Below are 17,949 nucleotides of genomic sequence, written 5' to 3'. Positions count from 1 at the left end.
AATATAATATAATATAATGATATATAAGTAAGGAATAATTGACGACGGGCCATTGAATTATTGAAAAATTATGCAAACCTGTGGTGGTAATACCTCGAGTGTAAATTATTATTAAAATATTTATGAACGTTAAATAATTTTATTATTTGCTTATGTACCCGTGCAGTGGTTTCTTGTAGTAAATGAGGAGTTTCAGACTAGTAAGATGAGAAAATGAACCCATTGTTGATATTTTACAAAAGAAATTAAATTAAATATATTATTAAAATTAATATTTTACTCCTCCATCTTATTCCACCACTTTCCACTGTGTAGCTTTGTGAAGTGCAGTAGTGCATGTGTTTGCTAAAGCAACATTTGATTGCATTTGGACACCTATTCAGTTATAAGTTATCTTTGGTCTACTATAATATGGTTTACCTGTTCCGATAAATAGAAGAAGTGTAAAAATTAAGGTTATTTTATGAATGGATGAAACAGGAAAAACGTGACCTTACTCTTAAAAGAATATATATGCATATTCATAAATGAACTCTTGATGCTGTGGATTTGATGGGCAGAAGTTGTCATTCAAAGTTGAAAGTTACATTGAAATGTAAAATTTGAGTTTCTCCATTAGAAGAATGTTGTTAACTGTACTGTTCCAGCGTTTTCTTTGTTTTTATTATTTTCTCCTATAAACAAGTCAGTGTGTTAAAAGCTGGTGACACTTTTTTTAGTGTATAATATCAGCTAACTGATTTATGGGGTCTGGCACTGCTCTTTATATTTCTGTGTTGGGCTCAATGATAGTGTCATGTTCAAGAGACAGAAGAGTGTGTGTGGGTGTGTGTGATATGCAGTCAGGATGTGTGCTACATAAACGAGTCCTCCATTCCTTTCAAGTAAAGACAAGGTGCACATACAAATATCCATCATTCACATGATCACAGGCATCCCACCAACTCAACCTGTCGTCAGAGTTTTCAGACGCTCTGTGCGTGTGCCTCTTACCTTGACACACATTCACAGAGGTTGAGCAAATGTGCCACTAAATAGATCAAAACCCAGCATAATAAGTAATGCTAATGATAAATAAATAAATATACAGTGGGACAATACATAATATAAGATTCAGTGACAAATAAGCATGTCTGAGATGATGAAAAGGAAAAATCTTTTAAAAATCCAAAATATAAGTGTCATGTTCACAGAATTGTTGATATTGTATTTTATCGTTTAAACCATTTTTTCTACAGCATTTGAATATAATGTCTCTAAAAAATGACATAATGAGTATACTATTAAGTAAATAAATAGTTCCCTTATATTGAATATATGGCTGTGTGCCTGTCTTAATTATTTAAAAAAATAAAATAAAATAAACATATTTTAGGTTATTGTAGTTTTTTGTTTGTTTTCTTTGTTTTGCAAATTATGAGTTTTCATGTAGTTATTCCATTTGACCAAACTTGCCTTTTCATAAAAATATGAAGTCTTTATATAATCTAATATAAAAAATACCGACCGTGGTGTACAGGGTCCTCTCTGTGATTTATTATTTGAAACAGGAATTATTATTACCTTCATGGTTCTCTTGTCATGATAACAAATGGACTTCCTGTATTTTACTGACTTTGTTTTGGCAACTTTTTTATCTTGAAATATTAAAATTTTTAAAAGATTTTTTTAAAGAAATAATGGTAACACTTTGCAATAAGTTCTCATTAATTAACACATTAACTAATATTACCTAAAAATGAGCATTTGTTACAGTATTTATTAATCTTTGTTAGTGATTGTTAATAAAAATCCAACTGTTTATTGTTAGTTCATGCTAACTCGGGTCCATTAAATAATATTTAACAGATAAAACTTTTGATGTTAATCATGTATCAGTAAATGTTGGAATCAACATTCATGAAGATCAATAAATGATTTAAAAGTATTTTTGATAGTCACAAACAATTGGAACCTTATTGTAAATTGTTACCACAATAATAATAAAAGATATATCAAACTATTTAGTTTAACTTTAGGAAAGAATTTTAATCAAACATTGTACTTAATTGCTTTTATCTCCAGACCGTTAAGCCTCACAAAAAATATATATATATATCTAAATAAATATAAATGCTTTTGAAGAACTGAATAGATCTGGACAAAAAATGAATGTCACATCATTGACCTATAAAGGAAACTAGAGCCAATGCACAGGACATATGTAGATGTGTATATTTCTGTGAAGCAGATGTGAAACAGCATCCTCATTAAGCATCCCGATGGCTCAATACTCATAAATGAGTCCTGCACGATGGGATATCAGATGATAGGATAAATGTGTGACTCTTTCTCTCCACAGAGTGCCAGCAGTGAGATGAGCAAACACACTGCTGCTAACAAGAGCCTGAGGGCTCAGTTAGATGAAAGAGATCAGACACTGAAGGAACTGCACGAGAGGTAAATGCGCTCTATCCCCTCTCTTGACTACCTCTCTTTTCTTCATAGTCTTGAGGTATTCTCACTTCTTCACCCACTCTTTCTTGTGCTCTGGGTCACATTTGCAGTGTCTGATTCCACCATGTGGCAGACTTCTACACCAGATTTTGAAAAGCGTGAAGGTGGCTATGTGCAGAGATTCTAGCAGAGAGAGGAGGTGTAATTTCCTTCCCATGTAGTTATGCACTATTGTCATAAGATGTCTTGCCCTGGGCACCAAGTCTGACAGTCTGTTGTGTTAACTGGATCTCCCTGTTCTTTTTTTCTTCTTGCTTTCTCTCTGCGTCACTCGATTCCAATCATCCCAGTGGAAAAAATGGCTGTTACAGTAAATAATACATTTAGTGCGGTTTTGCTTGAAACAAGTGCAAAATATCTGCCATTGAGGCAAATACCATATTTTTTCCACTGAAGGAAAATTCTTGTTTAAAGTATATTCACATTTCTACTGAAAAACAAAGGCGTGGATTGAATTTGAGAATAGGATTTTTTTTTTTCTTCTCCACAATGTGCCTGCTTAGAATTGTGTGAATGTCACAGCATGTGTCCGCAGTCAGGTAAAACTCAGAGGTTTCACGCCAGTCAGTGACAACATGTGAAATCACAGATGAGGAGTCCCTGTGAGCGGGAGCCGCCTTACGCCACGCAGCTTGTTTAAATGAAATACATGTCTAGACGCTGTAAAAAATACATCTGCTGCTCTGCCTTCAAAAAAAGTGAATTTCAAAGCATGCTGCCATGTCCTGAGTCAATATCCGGCGCAGAGGTCTCTGCCTTATTCATAAAGGCCTGCCTTTCATGTGCCGCCTGTTGTCTTTCCATATCATAAATGCATTCATCTCCTTTGTTTTCTACTGCAAACTACACATCCATGATCTATGAAAGCACTTACAACTGTATTAGCATCCAAAATGCATTTTGAATTAGCAATCTAGCACCTCAACACCAAAGAGACAAAGCGGGGAGCGCGAAGGAAAGCAAACTTTCAAACGTTTTAGCGAGACGGGCTGTTCTGAGGCTCACGCCGGTCATCGGTATCACCATCCCGCTATTCTTTTTGGGCACGCGTACTCCTAAAATAAATGTTATAGATCTAATTGCCATTTGCTCTCTTGAGCTTTGGGAAAGATGGAGTGAAGTGGGGGAGGTTGGGTGAAGCGTGGCTGTAAGTCAACAGGAGAAACGGCTTCGTCCACTCTACAGCGGGGTCAATATGGGTTTTCTCATTAATGGCTGTTGGGTAACCTGACTCCATTTCCCCAGGCCACCCAGTCTTATTTAATTTAATGTCACTCCAATAAGAAGCTCTCACATTTATTCAGTGCATTTGCTTCAGGCACTCTCTCTCTCTGGAATTTGAGGATATTTATTTAAAAAGGACCTTTACTCATCATTACAGCAGCTCTGGTCAAGGAGGCAGTCTGTAAAACAGCCCTCAAATGTTAACATATTCCAACACTTTTATATCTTGGAGATGTGTAGATGTTTAAACTATTTAGGAGCAATCTGGTTACAAGACTGCTGGCATTTTATTTGTTTTTTCTCTGTTTAATTATTCATTTCCATTTGTTAATTTTTAAAGTGAGTGAATCCACATAAAAAATGGTGGTTTGTTCCTGAGAATGAAAAACAAACACACAAAAAAAACTTAAATGTTTATCTGAATGTGTTTGCGTACAGGATCGGTGTTTTAGAGAGGGATGTGACGATGAAAAGGCAGCTGGTGGAAGATCTCCGGAGCAGACTAAAGATTTGCCAGGACTCTGAGAGGAGCCACAGAGCAGTAACTGAAGACTTAGAGAAGAAAGTAGGTCCTGCTCGAACAACAGATACTGTACTAGCCATGGCAACAGCCTTGGAGCAACCTGGAATTAATTATTCTCTCTGCCGTTATTGATCGTGTCACTCATCCAGAGTCTGAACTTCCTAGACTTCCACGATTCACTGTCTGTTTAAAAATATTGAAGTAATTGAAAATTCGGTCTTAGTGACCCCAGTGTAATTTAATAACAATTGCTTTTCTTTGTTAGATAAAATCTCTCTCTGATGAGTCAACTAACCGGAAAGCCCTGGTCGACTCTCTGAAGAGAAGACTGACAGTTGCCACTGCAGAAAAAAACCAACATGAGACAACCAGCCAAAAGCTCAAAGAGGAGCTTCAGAAAAAGGTTTAAGAGCTTTGACTGTCTGCGTCAACTATATTTCCTGCACACAGTAATTTTAGTGTTACTTTAGTGACACACTCTGTAAACGAAGCGCTCAGTTTCAGCTTATCCTTCATTGTCTTGCAAGAGTTTTTTTTCCCTCTCCCTCTCTCTCCATTATTCACCTAATTAACATTAGTCTTGTTTGATGTTTGGCCTCAATGCCATACTTTGCCCCAGTTTCATCTTCTGCTATTGATCTGTGGATTCATTTTATTATTTTACTAGATATCTATACTATACATCTGTTATTTATCTATAGTGTAATGTCTTGAATCATGAAATAATTGTGATAAGTTATATTAGTGTTTATTTGGGTGGGATTTCTGATTTCTGTGTGCATATCCCCAGGAGCAGAGAGTGACCGTCCTCCAGGCGCGGATAGGCGAACGTGATCAGGCCATGGCTGAGCTGGAGCAGACTGCGTCCCAACATATGCATGGTTTGGCCGAGCAGAGCTCTCAGGCTCTGGAAACACTGCAGAGAAAACTCACCCTCGCTGAGTCTCAGCTGCACCAATTCCGCACATTCACTGAGGTATCTGGACTGTACGACATATAGTTTGTCATCAGTTTAGCTTTAGGCTATGTAAACTTGCTGTTAAGATCCATCTTGAATAATACAATCATATTGATATTTAAGCTGATACATAGTACTGTTTTCACCTAGTAACGTGTCTCAAATGTGTATCCTGTGACCACTTGTGATTAAATTTCGACGAGGAAGTCTCTTTAAAATTAAAATCATTTTAATTTCAAATTACATTCATTTTAAAGCACAAATGTATTTTTTTTATGTGTGTATGTGTTGCCTGTTGATTTCAGACATCAAAGAAGCGCCATCACATATTATCTGTATTTTTTTTTTTCATTTATGTAAACAAATATTTAACGGTTATTGCATGTGAGCAGCAAAATTGTTTTAAAATGATGGTTGATTGAAAGGTGAGTAGGCAACCCTTGTTGTCAGGACAGATTAGCATTTACATTACACATACAGTGAGGTCATTTGCATTTTCAGCTTCCTCTGAATGTGGTTTCAGTGATCAGAACACAATACATTTTTAACACCTGTATTTACACTCTCCGCTTGTGATCAGATCACCTCAAACAGATCTTAACGTGTAAACGGGGTGTTAGATATGAGGTATGATCAATATGCGAACCTGAAAGAGAAAAAGATATGGATTCCATTCCAAAACTCCTTTGCAAAAATCTGTCATCAAAACCCAGCATGTTTTGTAGCCTGTGGTTTCGTATAGTCAACATAGTTAACCTGTAGCTGATTCCTGCTAGTGTGTTAATGATGGTCCCTGTAGACGGCCCAGCTCTCTGGCCTACATCCCCCCTGTCATGGATTGATGAGCTTTGAACATGCCATCCTGTCAGGAAGCTTCAAGAGGGATCTTTTGGGATGATTATAATGCCATTTGGGGATCCACCGAAGAGCTTTGTTTGAATTATGCAAATGTATGTGGCCATGAGTAATTGATAACATGTGTGTTATAGTGCAGGTGTAACAGAGAAAGGTTTTCATGCATTTAAATGTCTTCTCAACTCGAGGAGTAGTTCAAATTGCATTAAATGCTTATTGCACTAATAAAGACATCTTTAAGACAGCGCGTTAGATTAGTATGACATGGAGTCATTAAGACACCTCATTAACACGACTGTATCCAGGCTTTACTTTGTGTTGCTGATAAACATTTACTTCCCCGTTCAAATGGTGTTGAGAGTGAAAAATGCCAAATGTCACAAAAGATTTAAGATAAAGTCTAATTTATTTTCTCAGTAATTTCCTCCATAGTTTATCTTCTAATACAATCCAGTGTGGTTTAATGCAGGTAAGTCATTTAAAGAGGAATTTTTCTCCTCCGCTCCTCTAATCCTTTTCCGCTGCAAGAGAACTGGTAAATTGGCCCTGTGGCTAGGGTGATTGTGGGTAAGAGCCCTTCTCCTCTTGGCCCCCATCACACTATCCTGCAGTTCGGCTGGCTCTCGAGAAGCAGTCAGGGGAGCTGTGCAGAGTATGTGATAAATTCGCTTAATCTCTTTCCGGATTTTTCTGTGCGCTGGGCTTAGGTCAATTGAATCTACCCTTTGACTAGTGACAGTGAATATCTATTAAGCTTTAAATAAAGTCATACGCTCTTTTGACAGTTTGTTGATGAGCTGGGCATTCCTTTGGAGAATTTTGAATGTTGCAGTTTTAATAATGTTTATGTAGTGTATGTAAATGCAAAGCGAAAGGCGAGTGAAAGTTCACATTGACCGATTTATCTCAATTTCACAGGTATTTTCCTCGACCCCTAACAAAGATTATTTGCATTATTTGATGATTATTAACTTTCAATATTTACTCTACCCTATTGCTAAGTATTTGCATAACAGTGGCATTTGTATAACAGTTTTGAAACTCAAGAAAGACGAATTGTGCATTTATCCACTCAGTTAAACACTTTTTCAGTTTTTTAATTATATACAATTTATATTTAACTATTAATTGTAAAACTTAATGACAAGACATTCTGTTTTGTTCTTATCTGTTGAATACACATCTACCGTGAATCTTTCTAATTACTGAATTCATTTTTTTGTTTTTGCGAATTTAAAGTAAAAAAAAAAAAAACGTAATTGAAAAAAACAAAAAGCTTAATTGAAAGGATAAAATTCTGGAAAAGCATTCATAAAAGAATAAAAAAATAAATAAATTGACTTTCTTCAGAATTTGTCTTTGGTAAATAGTAAGGAAATCAGACCTGGTTTTGAAATGGCTGTTTTTGGAATGCCAGTGGAGAAGCTTTTTTTCTTTGAGTGATAATCACTTTTTTCAGTATAAAACCCAATGTTTTATATTTTGAAAAAAAATAAAAATAAAAATGATGTGGAATCAGAAGACCTGGATATGGATATCGAAATCAGACAGAATGGGCTAAGAATTATTTCCTCAGTATCATCTATACTAAGTATAATTTATTATTATTATTATTTATTATTTTCTTATTTATTTTTGTATTATCCATTCTGGGGGAGGGTGGGTGAAAGAAAATTGTTAGAGGAAAAGAGGAAAATTGTTTATCAGCACATTTTGTATATTTTTTTAGAGTTGAAAATAAATAATATAATATTTGAACTGCTTAACTGCTTTTTTTTTTTTCTATAAAAGCAAATAATAATACAATAGTATGCCAAAGGATAAGCAGTGAAGTAGAATTCTTTGTTATTATCAGAAAGAAAAAAAAACTGGAAATGAACACTCTCAAGACTGTATGTCAAGGTCAATGAGTCTCTTAAAATATCTTCTTCTTTTTTTTTTTTTTCTTGGCAGCAAACTGCACATTTACACTCAATTGCAGCCTGTTAAGTCACCTCTGCTTCGAAGTACATCTAATCTTTTTCTCCCCCTAATGTACATAAATGATTGTTTTTAGAGTTTGTACCTGATAGAGACATTTGCTAGTTAAAATGCTTTAGGTCCTAATGGCATTGCTGCACATTCGCAGTGTGTGAATATGAGGACGCAAGACTAGCCTTTATGTAATCCAATAGCATCCCCTGAAATATAATGAAGATCCATTTGAAGTATTTATGATGGAGGCTTTATGAAACAAATAACGGTGATGGGGAGATGTGGGAAATGGAGCATGCCCCAAAGAACTGTGCTCTGATCAACCGCGTGTGATTGCTCTCACTTATACTTCTGTGGGTTAACCTGGAATCACACACACACAGACTGTCCATTCCAAGGTCAGGTTTTCACAAGGCTTATGGGGAATGATACAAGAGATTATTGCTACGATCAATAAGCTGAAAATGAAACAAAGGGGAGCTCGCTTTATTGACTTTCTCATGTACAGTGGCAGCTTTAACATTTAATTGTCTCTCAGTATTTAGCAACAATTCCCATTTAGCTCGCTCCTCAACGGGCGCAACAAAGAATAAGACCCAACGTTCCCCACCGCCATTTTAAGAGCCTCTCGTTTTCCCATTATTTACACTCTTCTGAGAGCTCCTCTTATAATATGTGCCATACAAAAAAGGAAATAAATCAAAGTGTGTGTTTTTTAGCAGCTTGGCGTCTCTTATGTGCAATTCCTCTCCAAATCAACACGAGATCCTTCGAAATTTTAGTGCATCTTGCATCAAAAGTCAAGAGGATTCGGCTACTTGTTCAGGCTGCTCCTAATTTGAAGAAAGCATCCCTAACATTGAGCTCTTGATCACACCACTTTCATTACACCTTTAGCCATTTTAGATGGTACTGTAGCAGACAATATGTTTATACTAATGTCTATTTTCACCATTATTTTTAAGGCACTGGCTAATGAATTGGCACAGAATGTGCAGGATGCTAAAGCCCGTTTGAGGAGGAAGAAAAAGAGCGAAAAAGAAGGAAACAGAATGTCTAAATACTCACTAGTGAAAGCAGCATCTATCCTCAACATGACAGAAACTGACCTGGTGGACATGCTGGACACAGATGAGGTCAGTATTGACTGAGTATTGTGGGAAACAAAACATGTGTATTACAAATGAGAAAATAAATAAAACTAAATACTCAAACAAACACTCCAAAAATGTATTTATTATTACTAGTAGTAGTATTAGTATTATTGCCAACCAAACATTTATTTGCCATATTTTGTACATTTGAATATTCTGATCAGACCTGCCAATATGGTACACATGGGTGTTAAAAGTACTTTATTTTTATTTATTTTTTTATTTATTTAATTTCCAAATATTTAAGCGGACTGCTTTTGGGGTCATCCAGTGACACCGTCGCACTCTTATACACCCACACAAAAGAAATTTAGAGTATTTTCTTCATGGCTTTTAACAGCATTTCCGGCCATGTTTTGTGATTTGCAGTGTGAGGAGGCGTGTGTGGGTCGTGGGCCAGACACAGATTGGACTGAACATGTACAACACATCCTTCAGCAGCAGGTTTGATTTCATTAACAACTCAAACATTTTTTTTTTTTTTCTCCAATTTTAGTATTCACATTTTATCAATATTCATAATTTTGTTAAAGTGGTGCTTTTAGTGCAATTAAACGTTTTTTTAAACACATCCTGCAGATTTTAAAATGAACATATTAATCTTTTAAAGCCCTTTCACACCATGAAAAAGCGAAGCAAATCGCAGATGAATGGTCTATTCACTGGTCTATATTTGTCAGGCTGAACATAAAGCAAAATTAAGGTACAATAGATGGTGCGCTGTGAACGCATCTTTCAGCTGCTCTGCCATCTGGCTATCAGAAGAACAGACGCATGAGAGGCAAGTTCAGGACTATTACTATTATTTCAGCAATAATTTAAAAAAAATTGTAACAGATGTGACGTTTAGCTAAAGTAAAGTCATCTCCCTTGTGGAATTTAATCATAAAAGGTCAGCAGCAAAAACAATGGTTCTTAAATTATATCTAAATGTGTATTATTTAAAGATTTGCATCACTTGTTTTGATTTATTTGAATAAATATAGAATATAGAATCCTCAAAATAAATGTTTGTGCAAGGGAGAAAAATGTTACAGAAATTTGCAATTATTATATGCATATGGATATATTTTTTATGTCAGTTTAGTCCAAACAAATTGTTGAACCCAGTTCACACATATTTGTTCTTTTTTCCCCTTATTTTAAAAGGGAGCTATATGTATTAACTACAATACAAATCATTAATAATTTAAAATGTAATTATTTTTAATTTTTAAAGTCTTAGTTTTTATTTTATAAAAATGATATTAATGCAATGTGAACAAAATTCACATAAAATTGTTGTGAAAGAATGTTGGAGTAATTTCATGTGGGTAATTGAAAATATGTGCAGAATACACACAAAAGAATATTGATGGGGTGACTGAATGTTTGAGTAATATTGCAAACACCTAATTATAGGTTATGCGTGTAGTGTAAAGCGAACTGCAAACATTTAATTTAGAGTCATTTTCAAGCTTGAGCTCAACATGTGTGGAGTGTGAAGAAGACTGCTACTCCAGTGTCCAGTTTATAGAGCTTGAGCACCACCAAATGTTCTGATATGTGTATCATCATCTACTCCAAAGACATGACCCACAGCTCAAATCCTACTGGTTGGTATGCTTCATAGCTAGTGGGGAAAAAACAATACTTACCAAAGAAAAAAACTTCGCTCCTGGTGTGAAAGGCTCAATAAGAAACCGTCGTTTCAACATTTAAAATCTAGTTCACACCAAATATTCATGTTATTCATATTATGATTGACTGAATTAGCTCCCTTTCTCCTTATTTCAAATTTTCGCCTATTTTTACATACAGTATTTGTTTGTTATGAATAAAATGAAATCTCTTAGCAACAATATCTAGGAGATCATTAAAGAATTTATGATTTCTCCTCTCTGTGTGTATGCGTATGTTTGGCTGTCAGCCTGAAACGTGCATCTTGTATGATTCACGGGCTCTGGCGTGTCACTACAGCGCTAGTGGCTTTGACCTTTGACCTCTGTGACCTGTCTATACCCAGTCTGCGCATCTCTGCCTCTCGCCGCTGGACACTTTAGAGGACTCTGAAGACTGCCATCAGGCAGCTCAGTCTCTCTCTCTCCTTTTTTTTCTCTCTCTTTTTCTCTTGCTTCCTCTGCTGGGCTGTAAGACCCCGAAGCAGCTTGTTAGTGGTGGGCCAAGTATTGATCTGGCAGGTCTGTCGATGCAGGGAGATTGAGCCAAGCTCCACTAGAGACTCTCCACCAGCAGGCTGCTATTGACACACTCGCATACATACACATACACACAAACAGAGCAGCGGCCCGCAGGAGACTCTTCACAGGCAAGTTGCTATCGACGTTTTCTCGGCTCGGCCGACACAACTGCTCGCTGTATGACAAGGCTGAGACCAGCCCGAGTCCCTAGAGAGGTGCGCTGACACCGACACGGTGACCCGCACGTTAGTTTTTCTTTTCTTTCAACATGCTCATCCTCTGTTTTTTTTTCCACCCTCCGTCTCCTAACGTGCTCCACAGGGAGGGTGGCTCTTCTTCTGACTAGTGATCAAGCGAGTTTATTGGCAGGTGAGCTTTTTTATGGTTTTTTTTTTTTTTTTTTTTTTGGGGCGGGGGGGTGGAGGAAGGAAGAAACAGACGACTAGGTCAATGTTGTGATTTGTTTATGTTGTACTTGCATGTTTTGATCTGAACCCAGGTGCCTGTGGCAACATTTTTGCAAATTGATATTGCGTACTGTTTCTTGCACTTTTCGCAACACTTTCAAAGTGGAATGTCCAGTGAGTGGTGCTAAAAATGCATTACATTTTATTTGAAACAGTTGAGCGTGAAACTGGCAACGTTTTGGTACATTGATTGTTTTATGTATCAGTTCAGAAATTGAATTAAATCCGATGAGTGGCCCTGAAAAAAGTTGATGTTCTATTGCGTTTAAATAAATAACGTACCACCTACACAAAACCTAACCGATAGTTCTAATGCATTTACTGAAGCAGCTGTGCCATTTTAGCTTGCTTTACAAGTCTTTGAGCTCTTTTATTATGACTCGTGTTTTACGGGACTCGTACCCGAGCACCCGCATCACAAATGCAATGGTGTACCGAGCAAGTTTGCTTTATCAGAAAAACGTATGTGCGGAGCTGGTTATGTGATCCAAATGTATTTGTTTACAAATCATGCACTGTGGTAATAGCATTTTGAGGTTGTAGTATTGTGCAAGGAACCGCACAAAAAAAGTCTTAGTCGATAATCTACCCTTATAATCATAATTTGTGTCACAGGGAATAAAAATTGCTGGTGTTGTAATGCCCTCTAGTGTTCATTTCAGCTGGAAAATGCAGCGAACTGCAGGTATAAGTACATTTTGGGGGTTTAAGTTGTTCGATCTTCATATGATACTCCAAAGCCACTGGCGTGTGCGAAGTTCCATGTCAGTACTACGGCCTTTTTGGTGAAATGGTAATATGCGTGTGTGTGTGTTACCTAAGCGAGGTCTTTTCTCTCGCCTGTCAGTCTCTGTGTATAGCGTGAGCTGTCACTGTCAGCCGCTAATGGCGGTACCACTGTGACGACTTCTTATTACTGCTGTGGCCCTGTCAATAGCACAGCCATCACTCCAGTGCCACATGTCAACGTAACAAGCTCATGCATGTCAGAATAATGTTGGGACTCGGTGTGCGCGTTTTGAAGAGGTGCCTTTCACTCTCATGTCATTTTATCTGCCTGTCTGAGTCGCACAGAAAAGGAAATCGCACAAAAGCTTACGGGCTGTTGCTTCTGATCTGTTGCCTTTGCCACAGCGCGTTTCCGCTTTGCTGGCTTCAAATAACATTAATGAACATATCTCTCTCTTTGGATATCTCTCTTTTCTTGCCACAACGTGCTCCAAGCACCTCTAAACTCATTCCCTTCTCTCTTAATGAGACAACAACACTTCCTCACTTGAGGGTCACAACCTGGGAATAACATCACCAACCTATAAGCATTTAGTCCACAGTGCTCCCTGCGGCTTAATGTGTCAGGCCGTGAATAACCCATCCTATGCTGAGTGTCCACCCGCAAACCCTCATCTAGCCCAGGGACCCCCTTCGCCCAGTAGCAGTAGACATTTAATTGCTTGCGTTTATTTGTGGATTCCTAATTATTGACTAGAGGTAAATTATAACACCACGGCCTTTATGAAGAGATGGAAATGACTGTTAGAGCTAATGAACTGAGCCACCCTGCCTCTAGTCATATATCAACCACATTCATCTCGGCCTGACAGCACACAGTCATTTCAGAAGTCGTGGCCCCCCTCCATCCTCGTATTATTTCATGACCAGCAGAATTTGGATTGTAATGTCCGCAAATTCCGGCTGTAGTATTTCTCTTCTGTTAGGCTTACGCTGAGAAGAGCTTTTTCAGTTTGTGTGGACTGATTCCATCTTTTTTTTTTTTCTTTTTTTTTTTTAAATACATAAGTGCTTTGGGGTGATTCTTTTTTTTTGAGGGGCTGCGGCAATTAATGCAGTGACTGAAATTGGCAGAGCTGCAGCCCACAGTAATCTTTGTCAGCTTTCTTTTTATATATATATATATATATATATATATATATATAAAGCCAATGACACCTGTTATATGATGAGCATGTTTTTTAATTTCTGAGCGAAAATTTTTATATTGGGGTGGAGAGTATCAGTGTTATTTTAGTGTTCTTTCTATACTGAGTTTTTAATAGTATTTAATAATATTTTGAATTAACTTTTTATATTTTCAGTATCATCTTCATTTGTTTAAGTTTTAGTAATTTTGTTACGGGCTTTTGTCATTTTAAATATTTCATTATGGCTTTAATTTTTATTTCAGTTTTAGTCATTTTAGTACTTAAAATTAAATGTCAGATTTTTATTTCATATTTATTTCAATTACCGAAAATGATTTTATGTAGTTAACAATAATGATTAGTTTTAGTTAGCAATGACAACACAAAGGCTCTTAAGGTCAGAAATATCAGGGTGATACAACTGGTGATACAACTGTCCTGATATCATAATGACGACAAAACCTTCCTTAAAAGAATGAAATATTACAGACTACCTTAAGTAGAAAACAAAAATGAACAAAATATTTTTATTATTTGCTTATTCATTTTTAGAAAAACTTTATTCTCCAAAATCCAAAAAAAGTCTGATGATTTAACAATTCATCATTCATCTTTTTTTTTTTTTTTGAGTAAGATGCATAATAATGTTACATTTTTATTTTGTTTACACTACAGTCATTCAATTTAAACTTTTCTTTAAAATGGTATTTTAAAACAAATTTCATACCCATGTGAAACCAATATGTATATATAATAGCTTTTAAACTACAGATATTTGCCTTTTTTTTTTTATTTGGAACCTTTTATTTGTCATCATTCTCTTCCCATATAATGATCGTCACTCCATATGCATTCAACAGTACTAGCAATGTCAAGCACCAGTGAACCTAACATGACAGCATCGTCAACAGACCACTCTTCTCCGAGCGTGATGCTATTGTTTGATCCTCATTCTGCTCCCTCCCCTCCATCAGTTCCTAATGAGAGAGAAAGGGAACAAAGACTTGGGGAGTGCTCCATATTTATTCTACTGTGTATTTAGGTCAGATCTACCGGCTCAGGTTGTATAGACCTGACGATGTAAGAAACAACATTTAAAAAAGGAGTTTTAATTACAAGTATCTGTGGCCCCAAGTGTCCAATTCCCTTTCATATTGGTCTCCAGTGGCCTGAAAAGGAGAATGGAGAAGAGAGGCATTGCAGGGTGGGTAATTACTGGCACAGAAGAATAGATTGGCGCTACGCTTGATTTTCTTACCTGATCTCTTGTTTTCCCACATGTGACACATTCATTATCTTCTAATCAAATGCAGACTTTAGTAGGTCTTGGGTGTTTTGGTTGTTGTTTTTATTTTTTATTTTTTTATTCCCATGTTCAATAATGTTGATTTAAAATTAATTTTGTGAAGATCAAAGATCAGAAAGCTTTATAGGATCATAGAATGCAATTTTTCACCCACACTCCATGGTGGTCTAGATGGGGGAGAATTCGACAAAATGCATTGAAGTGGCATCGGAAGAGTTGTTTGCCAACAGATTATAATACTTCTTCTGCACCTGAGGAGGAGATGCCGGAAGCAATGGTGTTTCATAGATATCTGTCTCAACCTGCAGCGCCACTTTGCGTACATTTCCCAAAACATTTTGCTGATCGTACGCGAATCTACTTTTGGTTTGCGCGCAGACTGGCCCCACAAAAGCTACTCTTAAGGCTGATAACAAAAGGAGCCTGTTCAATCCATTTAGAGACAGTATCTGTGAGTGTGTGTCTTAGCGGGATGAAGCTCAGAGTGTATTGTGACTGAGCCTGTAGCTTCGCCCCAGGCGCCTTCACACTCTATGAAACCAGCGTCACTTAATTGGACTATAAAACACCTTCATATTGTTGCAGGTTTTTTTCCCCCTCTTCTCCTCAGGCCAGGCCAGTCGATTCCGAATCAACTCCTGGGCGTGTTAATGAAAACGCAGCCCAAAAGAGAGCTTTGTTGAATAGTGAACAGCTCACCAGGGCTGTCCAAAGGGAGGAGATTACCTGCTAAAGCAGCTGTTACATGATAATGACAGAGTCTGCCGTCCCTGTGGGCCTGTTTGAGCGAGCGCAGCCAAGATGTGACTTAGGCCTCCCAGGCTAGCGTGGCATCAGATGCTGCAGCAGCGTTTCTGTGTTGTGCAATAAAATGGTACATTTTTAAGAGTAATTAAATAATATTACATTCCTTTGCCATAACCCCTGCAGCCATTTCCTCTGTAGTTGAAGTTTAGCACCGCTCAAGCGGGCTTTTGATGAAGTCAGGACGGAGACCGGCTTCTACTCCAGTCTACCTGCCCCAGGGGAAAACACTGCTCCCTCTCTCCCTAATGAGACTTTCTTTCCTCTTCATTTGCGATGCATCTCTCTTGCACTTGCGTTCGCACGTCTCTCTTTTCGGACTGACACTCTGGATTCTGCTGGAGTTAAGACCATTTATTTTTCTGTGCGAAGTCGCTCAATGAAGAATATAAAAAATGCATGTTACTGTGTGTCTTTTAGAAAAGTTTAATTCAATATTTATGGATGATGCAGGCCTTTGATCCCCAATGCTAATTACCACAGAGTCCTTGAGAAGGTTTTGGGTGGAAGAAGAAAGCGAAGTCGGAGTATAGGTTAGCGCAGCCTCCGCGCTTGGCTTTAGCGCATACGCTGCGCATTTATCATCCCTTTTCTCGATCCTTGCAACGCCAGGAGCAGTGGCAGGCCGTGAGTGGCATGGCAGCAAATCAAACCTCAAAACAATCCCATTTATTTTGTGAGGAAATGTGTTTTCCACAAAATATCCTCTTCTGGAGATTGAAGAAAAGCCTCCGTGACCTGTTCCTTGAATTTGTTCCTTGTCATAATTAATCAGAGTGAAGAACTTGAGTTTCATCACAGGTTAGAGTCGTCATCAAAGCAGAAGACACCCCGGAGAAGCTGTCTGGTGTCAAAAAAACGCACAGGAAAAAAGCCTCTCTTTTCTTTTTGACAGGTTTTCTTTTCTTTCCCCCTCTCTCTCTCCCTAGATCCCCTCTGCAGGCCTGCTGATGGACGCCATGCTGGTGAAGATGAAGGAGGGCAAAGTGCTGACAGAGGAACTGGCTGCACTTACAGCTGCAGTCAGCAAAAACGCCTGACCAGAGGAAAAAAAAAAAGGGAAAGGGAGCAAGAGACTGTGGTACTTCTGTAAGATGGAGTGTGCCCTGCATGGCAGTGGAGGCCCCTTGTCTACGCAGTACTCTACCCGTTTTCTGCTCTTACCCTCTTGTAGCCCTTTGCCTCACACAACAAACTTTCAGATAAATGATGCAATATGAAGTGCTTTTTATGATTCGCCTCGGAATAACATTGATTTGTTGGCAGAAAAGATGATACGGGAGTTGTAAACCAAAACCATATTTTGGTTTGCTATTTGAAATTTATAGATTGCAGAAACCACTGAGAACCAAATTTTGGGGAGATTACTGTTTCTTTATTTGAGCTAGTGTTTTAGTTGTGTAAATTATTGTGTACTTGATGTTTTGACCTGATTTGCACATATTTTAGACACATTGGCATGTCAGCGTAAATGCACACCACTATGTATATGTAGCCCCAGCAAACTTCAGTTCACACGATCAATGCTAAAAAACAATCAACATAAAACTCCAAAAATGTTCATTCTGGTCACATCATCTTGCTCGTCTCTCTTTTTTGTGATTGCTCAGATGGATCCTTTATGGTGGGATCATTTGTTTTTAGCCAGTTCGTTTTTGTACACTTTGTTGTCGTTAGCATAAAGGAATAGCAAGGCTAAAAAGGAGTCTTTATCAATTACATCTTGCACAATTTTAAATATAAATAAATTTGATGTAGATAGTGTGTGTATGTATGTATTATTATTATTATTTCATAAGTTATATTTGGTGACAATGAGTAGTGGATAAACCGTTTTAATTTCTTAATTGTAACTAAATAAATATTTTATGAGAATTGATTAGTTCCTATGGTTGCATTCTTTTGCTTGTATATAAATATGTTCATCACCATAATTGAAACCATACCATTTTTCAATATTTCAATAATTCCGATTCAATTCATATTTTAACACAGCATTTTCTGGTTGCATACAAGCAGTGCAGATAAGGTGTAAAATATATATGCTGTATATACAGATTAATGGTGGCTTAGAGGTAGCAAAAAGATT

At 37.3% G+C, this 17,949-nt stretch overlaps 1 protein-coding gene across 5 annotated transcripts in view; it reads left to right on the top strand.

The window, feature by feature from the left end:
- cntln (centlein, centrosomal protein) overlaps window positions 1-17,739 on the top strand; it is a 129,087-nt gene extending 111,348 nt beyond the window's left edge. For all 5 annotated transcript variants that reach the window (XM_051898363.1, XM_051898362.1, XM_051898364.1 and 2 more), the window contains 7 exons: window positions 2,342-2,439; window positions 4,159-4,285; window positions 4,509-4,646; window positions 5,034-5,219; window positions 8,996-9,166; window positions 9,554-9,628; window positions 16,790-17,739. In XM_051898363.1, the coding sequence (XP_051754323.1) occupies window positions 2,342-2,439; window positions 4,159-4,285; window positions 4,509-4,646; window positions 5,034-5,219; window positions 8,996-9,166; window positions 9,554-9,628; window positions 16,790-16,900 (906 nt within the window). In that variant the 3' untranslated portion in view covers window positions 16,901-17,739. The remainder of the gene's footprint in view (window positions 1-2,341; window positions 2,440-4,158; window positions 4,286-4,508; window positions 4,647-5,033; window positions 5,220-8,995; window positions 9,167-9,553; window positions 9,629-16,789) is intronic.
- The last annotated feature ends 210 nt before the right edge of the window (window positions 17,740-17,949 follow it).

The sequence above is a fragment of the Ctenopharyngodon idella genome, chromosome 1 (genome assembly GCF_019924925.1).
Source record: "Ctenopharyngodon idella isolate HZGC_01 chromosome 1, HZGC01, whole genome shotgun sequence".
In the NCBI taxonomy this organism is placed as follows: domain Eukaryota; kingdom Metazoa; phylum Chordata; class Actinopteri; order Cypriniformes; family Xenocyprididae; genus Ctenopharyngodon; species Ctenopharyngodon idella.
This window is presented reverse-complemented; position numbering and strand designations above follow the sequence as displayed.